Source organism: Cetorhinus maximus, chromosome 27 (genome assembly GCF_964194155.1).
Source record: "Cetorhinus maximus chromosome 27, sCetMax3.hap1.1, whole genome shotgun sequence".
In the NCBI taxonomy this organism is placed as follows: domain Eukaryota; kingdom Metazoa; phylum Chordata; class Chondrichthyes; order Lamniformes; family Cetorhinidae; genus Cetorhinus; species Cetorhinus maximus.
Genome location: NC_135905.1, coordinates 17,677,926 through 17,699,027, shown reverse-complemented (window position 1 = coordinate 17,699,027; position 21,102 = coordinate 17,677,926). Strand labels below are relative to the sequence as shown.

Genomic DNA, 21,102 nt, shown 5'->3' with positions numbered 1-21,102 from the left:
GTAGAGGGGAGATGCCTTTCAGGCCTGCTTGGAAATCTTGTTGGGTTTAAATTATGGAATGAATTTCTATTCCCCTCTTCTGTATGATGGACACAGGATTCTAAAAGATCATGAGCATTTCCTGTTTCACAGATAGAAATCCATCACCTTCTGTCACAGCACCACGATTTTGTGTCTCTGGTGAAATAATAAGATTACATTAATGTAGGAATCTTTTGACCTAAGCTCTGGCACTGATTATTGTCCTGGTCTACTTTCACTTCAACAGGCATATAGTGGTGTGTGGACACATCACACTAGAGAGTGTCTCCAATTTTCTAAAGGACTTCTTGCACAAGGATAGGGATGATGTGAATGTAGAAATAGTCTTTCTGCACAAGTAAGTAACAGTTTTGATTTATATTGGAACAGTAATGTGTAGAGACACAGTGATTGATTGAAATGTTCCATGGTTGCACCCTGATTTTTCTGCAATCTAAAGCCATATACTGAAAAAGATAAAGCCTGTACATTTGTGAACCTGTTTCATTAGTCACGTGTGAAATGGGGGAGAAAGAGGGATACAGACACAAGCATGGAATGAGGTCTTATTTCGTGTTCACACGTCTTTACATCCTTCTTAAAAAGCCTTTTGCCTGGAAAGTGCAACTTTTTGTGCCCAGCAATGAATAGAAGGCCAATTTGAACTGGCCTGGTGGTTTCATGAGTATAGACAGTGCATAAGGAAGGTCCCAGTTGCAGCAGCTGACCTTGGCTGTGGTAATGGTCAGAGCACTACCCCTGGGCTGGCGTAGAAACAAGTCAGCTTGATTATTATCCTGTGACCCCACTTGGAAAGTGTAATTCTGGGAGAGCAGGAATGGGCTGAAAGACACTTCATGCCCTTACTGCCCTGGCTCACACTTGGGCCACTTAGATAAGGTACCTCCTTGTCACTGCTTCCATCCAGGGTAAGTCTTTGAGAAAATCAGAAAGACAAAGAAAATACCAATGTAACTATGATTTTCCACCACTATTCTATTGGCTTGTAAAGGTTGTGGTCTAAAAATCTACAAGATTTTGAGAACCTGTCATCCACTGAAATCCCATTCATCTATTTCCCAATGTAGTGTCCTCAGTAAATGTCATGGAACAACCTAGGGAATAAAACAGAAAATGCTGGCAACATACAACAGCCAAAATGAGAAAGGAGATTCAATCAGTGTATAAGATAAAGAGTTCCTACCAGAACACTGGACAGTGCTCAGTCTAAAATTCTGCTCCTAGATCCAGGTGATGTGGTCATTTGTAACACTGCTGCTGTCTCAGTGGAGATCAGCTGACTTAGCACAGACTAGTCATCAAACTGGAGACACTCATGATATAAATAGATCAGACACTGGGACCTCATCCCTGAACCATTGTTAATATGATACTCTTCTAAGCAATGAAGTAAAGGGCTCCTATATGTGTGACCACAAATGTGACACCATAAATACCAAAACTTCCAGCAGGTTTGTTCCCTATCTCTGTAGCCTTCTCCAGCCTCACCAATATTTTGAGATCTCTGCACTTCTCCAATTCTGCCTCTCACGCATCCCCAATTTTCTTCTCTCTGCCGTTGGCACCTATGTCTTCAGTTGCCTGGGTCCTAAGATCTGGAATTCACTTCCCAGACCTCTCCACCTCTCCGCCCTTAGGACCTCTAAGGTTTAGCACCTCTAAACCTACCTCTTTGACCAAGGTTTTGGCCATCTGTCCTAATATCCTCTTAAGTGGCTCAGTGTCAAAATGTGTTTGATAATTGCTCACATGAAATACCTTGGGATCTTTCAATATGTTAAAGGTGTAAGTTGTTATTGTTGAAAAGGACACAGGAAATGTTAAAACTGTGTATTTGTGCTGGAATAAAACATCTTTTTAAATGACATCGCTGCTTCATCTCATTTTAGAAATGATGCTAAATAGATTAGCATGACTGAGCTTTGGCTGGACCACTGTGAGCTATATTATTGATAGCAGTGATGATTTGATTCATTGCCTGTGGTTCCAGTCTTCTGTTGTCTGGATTAACACATCGGCAGGGGAGCTGAGCAATTCACTCACTTCATCTGAGCAGCATCTGTAGCTGCTGATTTTCCTAAACTGTGGATGTGGATCGTAATAATATAAAATGATCCCAGGAGCTCCATCAAAGGCTGCGCAAGACTAGGCAGTGAGTAAGCGAGCCACACAAACCAGAAAATGGCCCAGGCCAACTCCCCTCCCAGCCACCCCCCACTTCCCCACCTCCCTACCCCCAGTGCATTCTGCTGAGGGCCGACCACCCCTGGGGCCAGTGCTCAAGACCCCACACCTGGCCTCAGTCCAACTTGGATTAGGTAGGAGGCAATTCAGCTCAGGCACTGTTGGAAAGTTTGTACCTGTGAACATTGCACAGGGACTGAACCTGACTCAGCTGTGATGTACCTAAATTTCTGTCTGGGCTAGCATGTTAATAATAACTATTTGGATTTGCAATACCTCTGGGTGTGTGGCACCAATGGAGCCATATGTCAACCAGAAGTCAATGCCTTTCTGCGAGGAGTAGGGTGTGGGGGGAATAGCAAACCCATGAATAAATCTGGTTATTCAGCTTTCCCACAGGAAGATGATGCTGAATCCTACCAAGTTCTAGTAAATCTCGACTTCTGGCACAATACAAACATTCACCTCAAGCCCATAAAAAGAGAAAATATTAGAAAGAGTTCATTTCATAGAAAGGACTTGTCTAGTCAGTAAATCTTTCAGAGCCTAATTGAGGATTAAGTACAATTCTTTCCAACATTATTTAATAACTTGTATCTCTGCATTTTGTCATGGAACCAGTAGGTGACACTAACCTTTGGACCTGAATTTGAAAATGGTCAGAGTAATTAGAAATTGCAATATTCCTCTTTTTCTTATTCAGAACGAATTATTAAAAAAAAAATCCTCCTCCTCCAGTTTCCCTCTCTTTAGTTATTTGTGCCATTCCCCAGCTGAAGACTCAGGGACCCATTTCTTTGTCTCCCTGCAACTGGCAGGATGCGATGAAGAAGCAGCCCAGGGCAACTCGACTGACCTCTGGGCCATGGGGAGAGGACTGACTCCAGCCCACAATGGCACCAGGCGGCCAACCTGTGATCAGGAGCCGTGAACAAGGGAACTCTGACATGCAAACCTTTATCCTACATCTTGGTGACACCTCTTTCATCCATTCCTAACACGTGTGCCTCGTGTTGAATTAGACTGTAGGCTTTAGAAAGATGCTGCTTGCCTTCATTGGAGTGTGTAATCTCCAGTAATTGGTCTTAGTTGGCAATCAGAGCCCTTCATGAACGCTTTAAGGAGCTGAGGGAATGTGTCAAGTGGACTGTGTGAGATGTTACTTTTGATAATTGTTGAGCGCAATGTGTACAGACCAAAACTCCAGAGCAAGGGAAAATTAAATCAATCCACCTTAAATAAACACGTTCTAGAAAAGCAGATTTTTGTTTAAGTCATATTTTTTGCAGTGGAAAATCCCATCAGGTTCTATAGAGAATGCATCCTCCCCAGAAGGGTGGTTTGGAGAATCAGGACTGGAGTGTTGTAACCCATTCTCCGACCTTGACTCCCTGAACTCAGGTTTTCCACATTGAAAGCACAGGAGCACAAAATTGCTCCACATAAGGTAGTAAAATCTGTAGTTAAGAATAACACTTGAAGTATTCTCGAACACTGGCAGTGGGTTGTCTGAACCTGATCCGATGTGATTGAGAGGTTTTGTTGAAAGTAGAAAGGAAAATAATGGGCGGAATTTTCTGTGCCCACCGGCGTTGGGTGTGGTTGGCAACGTGAGTGGTCAGTATGGCAAGAAGGCCAAAAATTGGTTTCATGACTTTGTGAAACCAGTTTGCAATCATCTGCTCTGCCTGTCAGTGGTTGGCCACATTCCCCGCTGTCTGATGTCAGGAACCTCATTGCAATACATCTGCATATCATTATAAACCCAGCCCGCAGGAATCACCCCTCACCCACCTCCTCCCCCCACTCTCCCGGATAATCTGTCCACATTGGCGGGGAAACATGCAGAACAAGTGTGACATGCAGAAGTCAGGACTTTACTGTCAGGGCCTTGCTCAGTATCGCAGACATCCAAGGAGCAGAGGCTGCTGGAGCCCGGCAGCAATGGGATCCTGGGGGAACGTCCATCGCATGCTGGGTGGATTGTCATGGGCATGGCTCTGACACAAAGTAGCTCACGGAAGTTGGAAAGTCACCATTGAGGGTCTGCTCACAATGGATGATCGTCGAGGGTGTGGAGAGGAAGGTCCAGCTGTGTTTGGAAGAGGAAGATGTACCGGGGGGGGGTGAGGTTGGGGAGGGGGAAATGAAGGTGTCGGGGGTGAGGTTGGGAAGGAGGGGGGAACGAAAGTGTTGGGGGACGAGATTGGGAGGGGGATCGAAGGCGTCAGGAGGTCAAAAGGGAGTTGGATACATACTTAAAAAGGTAAACATTACAGGGTTATGGGGAAAGAACAAGAAATTAGGATTACTTGGTAGCTCATTCAGAACGGTGGCACAGGCCAGGGCTGTGAGCTCCTTCTGTTATTTGAGTGTATGCTCCCATCAGAGCCCATTCAGGTATGATCCTACGTTCTATAAAATCTCCAGCTTCATGGCTTACATTAAAGATTCATTAAACTATCACCTGTGCTGTGCAAGGTGGAGCCAGTAGATGTAGTTGCTTAGTGACAAAACCATTCTGCTTTTCACCCAGATAAAGTTTGATGTTTGAATATGGGGACAAGTGGCCTCACTCCTAACACTAAAACTACCCCAACATTATATTTCACTGCTAAGCAACTTTCAAAATTTTGCCCTGCACTGGGTCCAAGAAATTTGCATTTTCATAGCACCTTTACCATAGTAAAATGTCCCAAGACACTGAGCCACGTAAGGAGATAAAAGGACAGGTAGATAAAAGCTTGGTTAAAGAGGCAGATTTTAAGAAATGTCTTAAAAACATGAGTCTCGCTCCTAGAAGTAGGGTGAGAGTCAGACCTCTCAATCCCAGTATGCTGGGGCTTAGATCAGCAGGGTGACCCCTTGGTCACATTTCTACTCAGTGTTGGCATTCATCCAAAATTGCTTTGTATTAGAATATTATTGCAACAGCATAGGGTCTATTGTCACTGCTTGTATTTCTCTTGTTTAAACTGTTGCATGTAATTTTTGACTAACTGTCTCAATTTGTTTTTATCTCCCCAGTATTTCCCCTAACCTTGAGCTCGAAGCCCTTTTTAAAAGACATTTCACTCAGGTGGAATTCTTCCAAGGTTCTGTCTTGAACCCTCACGATCTAGCCAGAGTCAAGGTAATCCTGTATCCTTTTTTTGACTCTACTGCCTTGTGTGCTATGATATGATTTTTTGTATTCTAGCCAAGGCAGTAAAGTTTGCTTAAATTCTGAATAGGCGCTGCAGCTTCTGATTCATCCGCAACACTTTTTCAAAACCGCTGTCGATAGATGTGCTCTCGCTTCGTTTTGGTTTCTTTAGGAAGCTGCATCTCATTTAGTGTAAGAAAATCTACCCAGTGTGTAAAATGCACTGAAACAGAACCCAGGATCACATGCAACTGCAAACATGAGGATCAATAGCACAGCCATTGTCTGTTGATGTCTGCTATCTGGAGTGGAAAGTTTTGAAGATGACTAGCCATCATTGTTCATCATATCTGGGTGTAATTATAAATAGGTTACACAAGGCTGCCTTATGTTTCAGGCATGTATCTTAACCCTCAGAGTCACACAGATATATGTTGTGGCCGTAATGATAGACAATGGCCCAGAGTTTGCAGGAGTGCGGCATATCACGGCATGCCCACTTAGATTTATTTCTCTCACCCTTCAGCTTGAAATTAGGTGTGAGAAAAGAAATAAAGAAAAAAAAAATTTCAAAGCCTCTTAACAACAATTTACTACCTGCAGGAATGAGACTCCACAGTTTCAATTGCAGCCGTTCTGGGCTGGAGGAGTTGAGCAGCATTGCAGAAACATAAATCATGTCCTTAAAAAAGCCCTTACATTGCCTTGTATCAGCCCTAACTTCCTGCAGGATATTTAATTCATGTCTGCTGGGCAAATGCTGCAATTTCTTGAAACTCCATGGAAGGTTGTTTTTTGCAAAACTGATCCGTCCAAATTGTCCAGCAATTTGTGGTGATTCACAACTCAGAGCACACCTGTTTCCCTGCCACAAAGTGCTGGGTTATTTACTCACTAATAATGGTTTTTCATTAAACTCTTTGTTATTTTCACAGCCAATTCTGGGCCAATATAAACTCTAGGAAGTTGGATGTTGTGGCAGGCATCAACTGGCAATGATAATTTTGTACCACTTGATTTCTGCTGCAGTGAGACTGGGTTCTGTTCCATTGCATGTTGTCTACCCTATGTCTAGGGTCTGGGAGTTGTGTTAGAATTCAGTTCAGGCTAGTGAAATCAAAATCTTGTCTGCTGAGAGGTGTAAGGATCCTGAAATGAGTTTCAGATCATCTTGAGTCCACTGCTAATGGACATGGATCCAAAATACAAAACTTCCCAGAGTTTGGGAGAAATTACTACTAAACTGATGATCTCATTCAGAGCTGTCACACTGGTGGCTGAGTGAGCTTGTCCTGCTAGTGCAGCAGAGAATGCTTTTCCCCTTAAGGTATGTTGTTGATGTGGAGTAAAAGAAGCATACTCTTGTGATATCTTTGTAGAACAAAAGCACTTCTGTATACATCATGAAGTCTTATACAAAAATGAAACGAGTTTAATCCAGTTTGGTTTATATACACAAATGATACACAAGATGGTGCGAAATACTCCTTCCTCCTTAATGAAAAAGTTACACAATGTTCCAGCTCCACACAACTTTTATATGTTTCTGGTTTTTCATTTATTTACATATCAAACTTAACCACTGCTTTCCTAAGAGGATACTCCTTTCCTGACCCAAACTTTCAGAACCTGGGGAAGAACCTTGACCCTTGGCCTGAGTCTGAGGAGACGTTTTCTCCAACAAAGATTGATTTGACCTTGGCCTTCAATTGAATTTTCCAATTCATCAAACTTGTCTGTCTGTCTCTGACTTGGATTTGTACTGATTTCAGGCATGATTTGTGTTGGAATAACTGTTCGTATTCTACCTGTATCCCAACTATCTGACTATCAGCTTATTTGATTCTTCCCAATTTCCTACTCCTTCATGAGCCTCTGAAGGTTACATGGTTATACGTAAAATCTAACCTTTTCACTACCAAACATCTTGACCAAATACGTGCAGGGACCACATATTTTCATGACTCTTTCTGATAGCCACTTCAACCACTTATGGCAGTGATCTTTCACTTTAACCTTCTGGTTCAATTTCAGACTTATTTTCTCTTACCATACTCCTATCACGACTCTTTCTGTATTGATTCTTTCTCTTCTACTGACTGCTAAATGTGGCTTCAGCAATGAAAACTTCATTCTGGACGGTCTTCTAAGAAACAATTCAGCCGAGTTCTGCTGATAGCAGTGTAAGTGTGTTGCGATAAATAAACAGAAAATTTGCCAACCTGTGATCCAGTGAAAACTGATGTTTCTTCAGATTTGTACCTAGCATCTACTTAAGAAGAACACACTTAACAATTTGTACTGTGCACACAGCTGCTCCTTTGGAAGCAGGATGATTTAGAACTCTAGTGTGTTTTACCCTGTTCATCCTCATGAATTGTGCAAACCCTTCTGAACAAAACTGAGATCCATTGTCATACACAATTTCTTCTGGGAACCCATAAGCAGCAAACAAACTATGCAAATTAGCTGGAGGTTAACTAGTTGTTGTTCAATTCATTGGGAACCCCTCAGCCTATTTTGAATGGCTATCTCAATGAACAGCTGTTGTCCTTCAAATTCTGCAAAATCTATGTGTAACCTCTGCCACACTCTATCTGTTCATTTCCATGGTTTCAAAGGTACTGATGGCAGTTGCAGCTCTAACGTCTAACATACTCCATATTGTTTCACTGTCTTCTATGTCCTTATCTAACCCTGGCCACCAAAGATGGACTGTTTGTCAAACTCACCCCTAAAGTGTTGATCATGTAGATTACATAGCAACTGCAATCTGTACTCTTCAGTAATTACAACTCTGGCTTCCCACATGACACAATCTGTATCAACTGACAGCTCATTCTTATGCACAAAAAATGGCCAGATTTCTACATTCACTATCTGTGTTGGCCACCCATTTGTGTTATAGCCATAAACTCTTGCCAATTTGGGGTCCCTATGAGTTGTTCTACCAATGTCATCTGCTGTGACTGGCAACTCATCTATGTGCGAAAAGAAAAATACATCTTTCCTGTTGGACTCTACTTCTGGTGATGGTTATCTAGACATTACATCAGCATTATAATAATCTTCTGATTGTCTGTACTTAATGCTATACCTATATGCATAAATCATAGTCCACCTCTGCATTCGGGCTGCAGCTAAGGTGGATATTGGAGACTTTGGATTCAAAGATTCTTTTTCAAGGCCATGATAAACTCTCCAATGTCCTCACCGGGCAGCCGATTTCTTGTCCCGACCCAAACTGATAGCTTTCTGCTGGGGTTGAAAATGTCCAACAGCGGCGTCTTTTGGCTTTGCTGGCTTTTAAGCATTTCATACACTTCTGGGCCTACTTCAGTCAAAAATCTTGCCTATTTTCCTTTCCCCCACTGCCTGCTTGACAGCTGGATTATCAGGATCTTCAAGGATATTGTTAGTAGTGAAAAACATCTCTAACTGCTCCATGTACCAAAGACTTTCAGTCACGGCTGTACTTCCCGAGTCACCTGATAATACCATCTTCGAAAGTCAGTCCACCTATGCGTCCAACACATTTCTATCTAGACCAGATTTTTAAGTGTTTCTCTCACAGAAAGAATACTCACAAGTTCCTCTGTTGGTTTGCTGGAAGCTTCTCCAGCCCAAATTTGTTCAGTTAGGGAATCTGCAATCCCACCCTCATTGCCAGACGGTGATATCTCCGCAGAACAAAAGCACTGTTGTGTACAGCATGGCATCTGGTGCAAAAGTGAACCTAGTTTAACCCAGTTTGGTTTATATACATCCATACACACAGGAATGGCCAGAAGAGGGTTCTATTGCAACTCTGTATTTAGATATACTTTGCCTGGGAATACTGAACACCAGTGCTGACTGAAAATATTAAAGTAAATGCACACCCAGCATCTCCGACCAGTGAATTGATGAGCTTACGATGAAAGTTTAATGGATGAGTATTTAGTTGGGCCAAACTACACTGAGTGTTTTGGGTAGTCGGAATTTCATCCTGCCTTTTAATTACTCCATTTACGTAACATGCAAACATGATTATCCACAGCTGCCAGCTCATTTTTACAACCATCAGGTATTGGTCAGTGTCCATGGTGAGACAGTGATGACAGCCTCTACTAGCACCACTGTAGGTATTCTTTTCCATTTACTGTGAAGCTAAACCCCAGCTTTCAATCTGCCGTTTAGGTCAACCAACTGCTGGCCCACCATTAGCCAAATTATCAACGAAGGTCAGCAGAGGTCGAGATTTGCTATCCTGGTCAATGCTGCAGTCTAATAAAGAGTAGCAGCAGCAAGATACTGCTGCATGCCAAGCTGGACAAGTGTTTTCTCTTTTCTAAAATAAAGAGTGGGATTTCTCTGGATATGAATGATCCTCTGTGAAAAACCTGAGATATGGCATTTGTGAATGACATTTCATTTTAAAATGTCATTAGAATGATTTGATCAGGATTATTTTATTTTATTTTCACTTTCTTCTTTTATACAGCTTTCTAAGACAAAATTTGACAAATAAGGGAGTGATGGTGATTAAACTTGATCTTGGGTTAATATTTACTCAGATGTCTAAAATCTAGTTAATCTTTTGAACATCAGTTTTTTAAGTTGTGTTTTAATTTGATGTTGGGTTTTGCCTCTGATCCACACCTTTCATTGGCTTTTCATGTTTTCCTGTGTCTCAGATAGAGTCATCAGATGCATGTCTAATTCTAGCAAACAAGTACTGTCCTGATCCTGATGCTGAAGATGCCTCCAATATCATGAGGTAAGAGTGGAGGATGGAACATTACTACTGAGAGCAACCTCATATTCCTGCAAAGGGATAAGGTCCCAGCTTATGTTCAGAGATGATGAGCAGGTTGTCCCATTGTGTGCGCCGTGCTCATGGTAATGAGTAACTGGTTTGATTGTAAAAATGCAGGATGTTTTAGAAACATCAAAATGGCACTCAGCTCAACAGCCCCATTCCCTTTTCGATAGATAAACAGCCTCTACCTATCCATGTCATATCTGTCAATTTTGTAGCTCGTTGCCACTAAAACCCATCGTCCCTCAACAGTGGTTTTCTCAGGTAACTTATTCCAATATTCATATAGGCCTTTGAATGAAAAATTGCATCTGATTTTCCTACTCCCTCCTAACTTCCCAATGTTGAAGTTGCATCCTTATATTTGACCTCTTCACGGAGACAGTTTGCTTAGATCAGTTTTGCCAGCCCCCTTTATTGCCTTGAAATTTATAGTTGGGCCACACCAAAGCCCCCTTTTCCAAAGAAAATCCCAATTTCTTGAATCTATTCTCAAATTCTTAACTTCAAGAATCATCTTTATTGCTCGCTTCTGAGCCTTTAAGGATAGTAATATCTTTTAGTAGTATTGAGGTCAGCAGCACCATCCTGGGGAGCTAAGGAGCAACTGCATCCCTAATATTAACACTAGAGGGGCAGGAAGGGTGTGGGGGGGGGGGGCGGGGGGTGGTGGTGTGTAATATAATGTTTCCCCATTCTGAAACTGTAGCTCCACTACTGGTAATATTGGGATTGCAGAGTTTTCCTAATCAGAAATGATTGCCTTTGCCTTATTGTTGGAAACTTGTTACTAGCCAGTAATCCTGCTTGTCCTGTGTAGTCAATAAATCAACCAACACAAAAGCTTTCTAGCCCCAGAGACCATTGGGCACTGGAGTGCCAGAGATTGTAACCAACTGATACAACCAGCTGCACAGGACAAGAAGGAAGGTCCACCAGTGAGCCCATTCCAACTGTTGTAAATCCATAGGAAATTTAGGAGAAACTTCTTCACCCACAAGAGTGGTTAGAATGTGAAACTTGCTACCATAAGGGCAGTTGAGGCAAATTACATTGGTGCATTTAAGGAGAAGCTAGATCAGCATATGAAGTAGGAAAGACTAGAAAAATCTGTTGATGGGGTGATGAATAAAGTGCAAGGAGGCTCACGTGGAGGATAAACATTGGCATGGAGCCTGGCTGAATGGCCGGTTGTACACTCGATGTAGTTTTATGAAAAAATGAGTGGACTGAGCTCATTAGGCAGCTGGCGAGAGACTCAACATGTAGGAGGAGACATTCCAATAATTGGGAGGAAAGAGGAAGTAGATTGTCAGTAAGCAGAGAGGATGCGAAGGAAACAGAGGTGGAGTGCATTAGTTTTCTTCATTAAAGCTTCTCCCAAGACAGTGCTTACCATTGAGCATAATTTCACCTTCATCAGCAGAAAGACTTAAAAAAAACTAAAGATGTTTATAAAGAGCGATCTATCTGATATCACCTGTTTTTTACCATAAAATTAAATTATCCTAGTTATGTTTCTATCTCAAATGAACTACACATTCTTTTACATTCTTTTCAAGTCTAATGTTATCACAAACAGAGGTCTTATAAGGTGGGGTTGGTTTGATAAAAAATATATTTTTTAACTGCTTTCATCTGTTGCATTTTAAAATGTCATCTATATTGTGGTGGGCTTATTTGAGGAGTATAATGACAAAGTGTTCTCGAGTTTGGATCCAAGTGTGTTGTGGTGCACAAAGCACTCATCATAAATGAATCATTCGAGAAAGGATTTCTGTTTCTGTCCTGAAAACTACACTGGATATTTGTTCATCTCGGTTGTGTGACACCAGCAGACAGCAGTGACGGGCGTGTGACATCAGGCGACAGCAGTGACAGGCGTGTGACATCAGGCGACAGCAGTGACGGGCGTGTGACACCAGCAGACAGCAGTGGCGGGCGTGTGACACCAGCAGACAGCAGTGACGGGCGTGTGACATCAGGCGACAGCAGTGACGGGCGTGTGACACCAGCAGACAGCAGTGACGGGCGTGTGACACCAGCAGACAGCAGTGACAGGCATGTGACGCCAGACAGCAGTGACGGGCATGTGACACCAGGCGACAGCAGTGACGGGCGTGTGACACCAACAGACAGCGGTGATGGGCATGTGACACCAACAGACAGCAGTGACGGGCGTGTGACACCAGACAGCAGTGACGGGCGTGTGACACCAGCAGACAGCAGTGACGGGCGTATGAGACCAGACAGCAGTGACGGGCGTGTGACACCAGCAGAAAACAGTGACGGGCGTGTGACACCAGCAGACGGCGGTGATGGGCGTGTGACACCAGCAGACAGCAGTGATGGGCGTGTGACACCAGGCGACAGCAGTGATGGGCATGTGACACCAGGCGACAGCAGTGACGGGCGTGTGACACCAGGCGACAGCAGTGACGGGCGTGTGACACCAGGCGACAGCGGTGACGGGCGTGTGACACCAGCAGACAGCAGTGACGGGCGTGTGACACCAGCAGACAGCAGTGACAGGCGTGTGGCACCAGCAGACAGCAGTGACGGGCGTGTGGCACCAGCAGACAGCAGTGACGGGCGTGTGACACCAGCAGACAGCAGTGACGGGCGTGTGACACCAGCAGACAGCAGTGACGGGCGTGTGGCACCAGCAGACAGCAGTGACGGGCGTGTGACACCAGCAGACAGCAGTGACGGGCGTGTGACACCAGCAGACAGCAGTGACGGGCGTGTGACACCAGCAGACAGCAGTGACGGGCGTGTGATATCAGTGCAGAGTCGTCTTGACTAAGGCATCACTAGGGACCATTACCATCAGTTCCCAGTTAAAAAGCAGTGTGGAAAAGATTGACTTTATAGTTTTTAATTCTTGCACCTGAACAAAAATCTTTTGTAGACTATTTTTCAACTCGGGGGTTTTGAAAAATTACTATCTTGCTACAGGATCTGTCAAGCCAGAGGTAACAGATAGGCACAACTTTGGAAAATAAATATAATTTCAAGCATCCTAATGAAAAGTGTTGGGTGACATTAGGTATGATGTGGTATCTGCAGTATATCTTAAAATGAAAGCGAGCAGTGTGCTACCTGTCGGTAGAGAGACGTGGCCTGCAGAATATCAGAGGCCCGGGTTATCCTAGATGTCCTCTTGTACCTAGTTGTGAATGGTTACAGGGCAGCAATAGCTGACTGAAGGGGAGGAGATAACTGGTCAGTTCAGGAATAATGCCATAGCTCTGAGGGAGGGCTACCAGCACAAATAAAACCGGAGAAATTCAACTCCTATTGATGAACTGGACAGCAGGAAATCTTTTAGTGTTGAATTTGCTTGGAGCTCCATCCACTCTACCTCTGTAACTTTGGCAGATGTGTTCATATGTAAATGGAGTTTGTGCCAGTGCAGTGGGAAAAGATTCAAGGAAATTCGCCCCATTCTTTTGAGCCAAGGTTTGCTTTGTTGAGTGGTGTGTTTTTAAATTATGCTGTGTAATCCCATATACAACCAGCAGAGTGTGTATAGTCACAGAGGTAAGGATAGGTTCCCATTGAGATGTCGAGGAACAGTCAGCTATGATGTTGTTGAATGGTTGAGCAGGCTCAAGAGGTCCTACGACCTATTCCTGCTCCTATTTCTTATTTTCTTATTACTAAATCGTTGCTGAAGAAACAAAAATGGGCACAATCATTTTTAAAATGAATGATTCCTTTCACTTTTATTCAAACCCAATTCTACAAATGCAAAACTGAATAATACTACCTTGTAAACTTCTTCACAACTTTGTAGTTGTCTTGTAACTGTTGAGGGGATTGTGTTCTATTTGTCTATGACATGATTATTCGAAGGTTTAGCCTATGAATGTAACAAAGAAGGCACTGCCTAATGAACATTTTCCTTTTTCTTTTCAGGGTAATATCCATCAAAAATTACAATCCAAAGATAAGAATTATAACACAGATGTTACAGTATCATAACAAGGTCAGAATCCTTTTTTTTGGTATTGATTCACAATGATGCTTTTATTACTCTCCTGACCCAACTAATAGTTTACAAACTTTGCTGTTGGAGAGGGGGCTGTATTTACAGTCTATGTTGACAGACTCCAGTGAGTCCAAACCTGTTTGAATTTGCAAAGGGCAGTGCCACCTATAGCGGTCCTCCCAGTAGCATTCAGCAAATGAAATAACATGTTGTTGAGTCACTATAGAATCGTAGAACATTACAGCACAGAGAGGCCATCAGCCCGTCATGTCCATGTCAGCACCTTGAAAGAGCCATCCAATCAGTTCCATGCCCCTGCCCCCTCCCCGCAAGGTCTGACAAATGTTCCACCTCAAATGCCCATCTAATTCCCTCCCAAAAGCCAGTGAACCTGCTTCCGCTGCCCTCCCAGATATTGTTGGGGGCGGGTCTAAATCTTGGCAGGGCAGGTGGGGATGTAGGCAATGATCCTGGGCCGATGGGTTGGCTATCTTGGAGAAGGGACTCTATAATATTCTTGATCCCATCGTGCTAACACAGAACATTTCGAGCTTGCAAAGGTAAGGATAACGTTAACTTTATTAATAAATTTATTATTACTGTGGCTTCCATGCCATGAGGTCTACCAGAGAGAGCATGAGACATTGCACCACTTCCTGTGATAATGTACGCTGTGTCCCATTAGCAGACCACACAATTAGAATTAACTCCTTATACTACATCTCCCCTAAGCCTCTGATCCTTCCCCATTATACAATTGGGGAGGTTGCTTCTGTGGGGCAGCTGGTGCACATCTGTTCCATCTCACTACCATTTTTGGATTGAATGAGGTAGGACTGTGGAAATGATGTCTTTTCAACCACTTGTCCATAATGAGCTTGGCCTTGGATCCAAACTGGCTCTCCTGGTTTGAAGTCTGGTAGTTTGCTTGCTTTGTGATGTTTGCCATAGTTCCACATCTGCCTGGAACAATATTCATCCTCTTTCTCCCTCACCTTGTCCAAGTAATCAGCTTGTATTTGCGGCACGTGCATGTGTGGGACAGTAGGAAGTTGGGCCCTCAGCCGCCTTCCCAGGAGGAGTTTATATGGTGCTAAATCATTTTGAAGTGGAATTGAATGATAACTTAGTGCAAGTTGGATGCCATAATTTTTCTTTAGCAATGTCTTCACAGTAAGCACTCCTCATTCAGCTTCACGGTTAGCTTGAGGGCATCTTGGTGAACTGGTAGTATGGGCAAATCCATATGATGTTGTGAACTCTTTAAAGTATTCATTGGCAAACTGCGGTCCATTGTCTGTGATTACAAGGTCTGGGATTCCATGTGTTGCAAATATCTCCTTCAGCGATGTAATCACTGCTTCAGAAGTGTGACCCCACAGTTGCTTGACTTATGTCCACCTGGAGTAGTAATCTTGTCTCCTGATGATGAATAGCACAAGTAATATGATTCGCTATCATCTCTTCCAGTGATTTAGAGAGAGCTGGCCACCAAACAGAACATCTTGCTCTGGCTCAACATTTTATGATATTCAATGTCCCTGGTGCAATCGTAACAATATATCAAACCATAGAGCTCTTAAAATTACCAATCTCTCATCATAGATGAGTAAACCATCAACTATATTGGGACGTCTGGTCTGTTCATAGTACTGTCTGAGAACAGGATTGTGTGGCATGAATGCTGGCTGTCCTTTGACGCAGCACTCTCTGACCTGAGCACATTCTGCATCAGATATCTGTGCATCTCTGATTTCATTCAGTTGCTGAGTTGTTGCTGGTAGATTTGTAGTTGGTGGTGATGTGAAGGTTTCTATCTCTTTGACAAGAACTACATCATGTTGTTGAGGCCTTGCTACTGGGTTATGGGACAAAGCATTTGCTGTAGCCTGCTGCTTTCCTGGAATGTACTCTGTCTTTGCATCAAACCTCATCACCCTTGGCTTAAATCATTGCTAACTCCTTAGACAGAATTTAATGCTGTCACTAAGGGTTCATGGTCTGTCTGTATCTTGAAGTGGAAACATAATTTGTGAAATTTTCACAAGCCCATGTAGCAGCTAATGCTTCTTTCTCTATCATTGCATTTCTCTGTTCAGTCTCTCTCAGTGAACTGGATGTGTAGCAAACTGGTCTGTGTTTTCAGATATAGATAGATAGAAAGAGCACAGCTCCCAATTTTGTAGAAGATGCCTCTGCAGCAATGATAGTGGGTAGCTTAGGGTCATGGTGAGCTAAAGTATCAGGTGATACCAGCTCTTTGATTTTCTCAAAACCCTCTTGTCCTCCCTCTCATCACCAGGTCTTGTTGTAACAGCTGATGTAGTGACTCATTGAAACAGCTAGGTTGGGCAAGAACTTGTCAACTTCATTTACCATACCCATGAATCTCTGGTGGTCTGTCACATTGCGAGAAGTTGGGAACTCTTGATTGCTCTTGTCTTGTGTAGATCAGCTCTGACCCGGATGCATCCAAAACATGCCCAAGGAACTTGACAGTTGGCTACAAGAATTCGCATTTGTTGTTGAGTGTATTGTTGAATTTTCAGGATGGTGAGGGCTGTCTGAGTGGATCCATGGATCAGGACATCACCCATGTGACATATGACTCCATCCAGTCTTTCTAGGGTACTTGACATTGTCCTCTGGAAGATTTCTGGTACTGATGTGATGACAAAGGGTAATCTGTTGAAATAAAACTTTCCAAAAAGCTGTAATGAAGGTTGTGAACAACATAGACTTTTCTTCGAGGGGTAGTTGCCAAAAACAACTATTTGCATCTAGCTTCATTAAGATTGAACTCTTCCCGACTTTGCTAAACTCTCGTCCACAGATGAAATACACGTTCAACTGTTTTATTCAGCTGTGTAAGATCTACGCAAATTCTGATAGATACATTGTGTTTTGGCACTGGGACCATCCCCCAACAGCAGCTGGTTAGTTCTGTAACAGGTGAAATAACCCCTTCAACGTAAATCAATTTCCTTCTTCACCTTTAGCAAGAGTGGATGAGGAACTTTTCTGGGTGTAAGTGGACACAGTGGCTTTGTTTCAGGATGTAGAGTGGTGTGGTACGCTGGCTTCAGCTTTCCTAGTCCTGTGAACGGCTGTGGAAATTCAGCTCTGACGTTTTTAGGCTGATCTTCTCGCCTTTCCAGTTCCACTACTCTGCAAATCAGATGTAAGTTGGTACAGGCTTTCCTATTTAGGAGTGGATAGTTCCGATTCAGGATCGCATGTAAAGTTTCGTGATTCTCCCCCCTCTAAATTGAAAGGATGCATGCAGTTGTCTTATGACCTTGAGTTCTATACCTCCTGGCCCGTGTAGTTTTTATGCATGATTGCTGATGAAAGCTTTTCTCCAACCCTGGTTTAGCATCAATGAGAACCAAAACTGCTGCACCTGAGTCGAACTTAAAGCATGTCTAGTTTTCCTGTACTAGGATATCCGCACTGCAGTAGCTTTCATCTGGTCCCTGGACCTCTCCAAGGAAAGGCACCTCAATATAATTGATATCTTCTATTTAATGGATCTTGCCATCTATTGAAGGTTTTTCTTTTTGCTATTTCTGTACAGGCTTCTTGCTCCACCACACAGCCTGAAAGTGACCCTTCTTGCTGCAAAATTGGCATTCAGTCTCTCTTCGGGCTGATACTTGCACCTGTGTTTTGTTATCCCCCCACCCCCCCCGTACACCGATTACAGTTAGCTGAGGCAGTTGATAGACACTCTCCCTGCCTCTCCTGCTTTTGCATGGCCACCTCTTTGTTTTCAAGTTTAACATACTCCACTGAGTCAGTTGTTCTTGGGATATGATTTTCCCTGTCACCCTGAATCACAGTTTGATATTTCTTCCTGACCTCAGCTCGCCTGCCCAATTAAATTGCCTTTATTAAGGTTAAATCATCTTTCGACTGGGAGTGGTCAGGCAATGCTTCATCCAAGACTCCGGCAACAATTTTGTCCCTAATTACTTCATCTTTTAATCTGCCATATTCACAGTTTTCTGCAGTCTATACAGATTGTTGATAAATGTATCAATACTTTCCCCTTGTTGTTGGGTATGCTTGTTAAATTTAGCTCGGTCAACAGTGGTATTCTTCGCAGATTGAAATAGGCATCAGGTGCTATTGTTATGTCATCATATGTGGCTTTTTTGTGTTTGATCTCTTCCCTGACTAGGATATCATCCGCACGCGCCACCCCTTGTGTATAATAGTGTACTGACCTGCTCATTGCTCAGCTTCACAGCGAGGCCCAATGCAGTAGGATATCTGGTAAATCTTCGGCGCCATTTCAGCCATTCTTCTGCTTGACTAGGGCCTGTGACCTGCTTGAAGCTTTTTGGTAATGGCTGAGACATTTCCATGCTTGTTCTTTCACTCGTAGCCACCATATAATAATCTTGGTCTCGTTGTGCTAACAGAATTTTTACAGTCTGCTGAGGTAAGGAAAACGTTAACTTTATTAAGAAACAACTTACTTTGGCTTCCTTGCCCTGAGGTTTACAAGAGAGAGCAGGATCATGAGACATTACATCACTTACTGTGATGATGTATACTGTGTTCGTTAGCATACCACACAGAATTATCCCCTTATACGACAGACTCCAGCTCCTCTTGACCCACAAACAGTGCTATAAAAGCACTACAAAAACAGAATTACCTGGAAAAACTCAGCAGGTCTGGCAGCATCGGTGGAGAAGAAATCAGTTAACGTTTCGAGTCTTCAGGGTCATGAAGACTCGAAACGTTAACTGATTTCTTCTCCACCGATGCTGCCAGACCTGCTGAGTTTTTCCAGGTAATTCTGTTTTTGTTTTGGATTTTCAGCATCCGCAGTAGCTTTTAGCTTTTTGTTTTTAGCTATAAAAGCACTGACCTCTTCCATGCAGCAACCCTTCAGATGCCTTGTTAAACCTGGAGCTCAGGTAAAAATGTGAGGCAGCAGCCTCATTATAATATTTAAAGAACCAACCGCCTCCTTGCTCGGGATTGAGATTGTTAAAACTTCGGAATAAAACTTGACTGTGATGTGTGCGAATGCTACTGTTTTGGGGAGTGCAGGGGGAGCATACTGGAGGTTTCCTGCTGCCTGGGTTACTGATTCCCAGGCAGAATCAGAAGAGAAAGGGAGAAAGAGATGAAATAGTCTGATGGAAACTTACTTGTTCTATGTATGTTTAGTATCATTTTCCTCCTCAAGACTGACAGCATGGCATGTGGCAGTGAGACAAGGAGATATTTGATATGATATGTCTTTGCCAACAATATAGTTTCCTGACCATGACCTGACTTGCATCCAAGCTGCAGACTGTCAGCAGATGTTTCTGCTCCTCTCTTTTTTTAATATATTTTCCCTCTCTTGCTGGCACTGGATTGCCTCAGTCTGATGGAGAAAAAATAAATTAAAACAAGATATTTTCTCGCTGCACTTAAAATGTGACCCGAAGAAGCATGAGGCATAGTGGAATTTAAGGAGAGTTTGATGTTCAGTTTGGTTTCCGTTAGCATTTTAAACTCAACCCTTCCACTTGCCTCTATGTGAATCTCATTGCGCGTGAAGTACAAGTTGTAAATACTCAGGTAGCAGTTGCTCCCCTCTTTGGCCACTACTGGAACTGCAGAGAGTAAACCTTGCTCACTTAGGGTAACTTGCTACTTTTTGAAGAAGGAGTACGTGTTACAGCAGTTACTCCATGATGGAGATTTCCTTCTCCATTTTTAGGTTCCCTTCCTCTCTCCAACTTTGAGAGGGCAGCAGACTCTCCTGCTCCTGTCAATATTTTACTGAGGTCTATTGCTCCTCTATTGCTTAAAGGTTTATTATGAGGAACCCAGAAGATTTTCTGCTCTCCTCGTGAGAGCACAGTTAAACCTGCTCCTGTCATCCCCTTTCATCACGACTGGGATTGGGAGCTCAACTCCTGAGGAAGAGGGAGGCTAGCACGTCATAAGCTTAAAATGGTCAGTAAATCATTCAGGGGTGATGTCAAGAAGCATTTCTTCACACAAAGGGTAGTGGGAATCTGGAACTCACCCTCCTCCCAAAATTAGATGTTGAGGCTGGGGGTTCCATTGAAAATTCCAAAGCTAAGATTGATAGATTTTTTGTTAGGCAAGCATATTAAGGGTTAGAGTCATAGAGTCGGAGGCATTTACGGCACAGAAGGAGGCCATTCAGCCTATCAAGTCCATGCTGGCTCCCCTGCACAGCATTCCAGTCAGTCCCATTCCCCTGTTTGATCCTGCTAGCCCTGGAAATTAATTTCCTTCAAATGCCCGTACTAATACAGCTAAATAGAGTTAAGGTGGTTAAACCATGATCTAATTGGATGGTTTAACAGGTTCAGGGTGCTGAAGGACCCAACCCTGTTCCTCTGCTCTCTGCTCATGGCTTCTCCTCACAACATGACTGGATTTAAGAGTTCACTGTGTCAGAAATAACAGGCATAACTACTAAATCCCTTTTCTGTTTTGCAATTCAATGCAATTAAACTGTGCTGCACCATCTTTCGCTCCTGCTTCATCATCCACTGGTGTTGATGGATGACTTTTCTCAATGGGATAATGCTTACTTGGTCGATAGAGGTGGTTTTTCAGAATCCAACTTTTTAATCCAAGTGGAAGTGGATCAGATGCTCTTATTAGTTTTGGGAAGAGCCCGTGTTGTTCATTTTAGAATGATCCAAGATAAATCCTCTGAAGACAACAGGACACCAGATGTGTCCTCCTTGGCGTTTAAAATGAATAAACCCAGTGTCTTACATCTAGATTCAATTCCCAGTCTGAACTCTTTGATGTGACTTAAGTTAGGCTAAGGAAAATAGCCAGTGCCCCAGTCCTCTGACTCTACAGTAACCTGCTGGAGCGGTGTGGCTGTTATATAATGCACAGATCAGACTTGGTTCTGACATTCTGCACAGTCTAAAAGTC

At 43.1% G+C, this 21,102-nt stretch overlaps 1 protein-coding gene across 5 annotated transcripts in view; it reads left to right on the top strand.

Moving 5' to 3' along the window:
• Window positions 1-21,102, top strand: part of kcnma1a (potassium large conductance calcium-activated channel, subfamily M, alpha member 1a) — a 779,423-nt gene that overhangs the window by 553,655 nt on the left and 204,666 nt on the right. For all 5 annotated transcript variants that reach the window (XM_078530812.1, XM_078530811.1, XM_078530810.1 and 2 more), the window contains exons 10-13: window positions 269-379; window positions 5,254-5,359; window positions 10,048-10,130; window positions 14,094-14,163. In XM_078530812.1, the coding sequence (XP_078386938.1) occupies window positions 269-379; window positions 5,254-5,359; window positions 10,048-10,130; window positions 14,094-14,163 (370 nt within the window). The remainder of the gene's footprint in view (window positions 1-268; window positions 380-5,253; window positions 5,360-10,047; window positions 10,131-14,093; window positions 14,164-21,102) is intronic.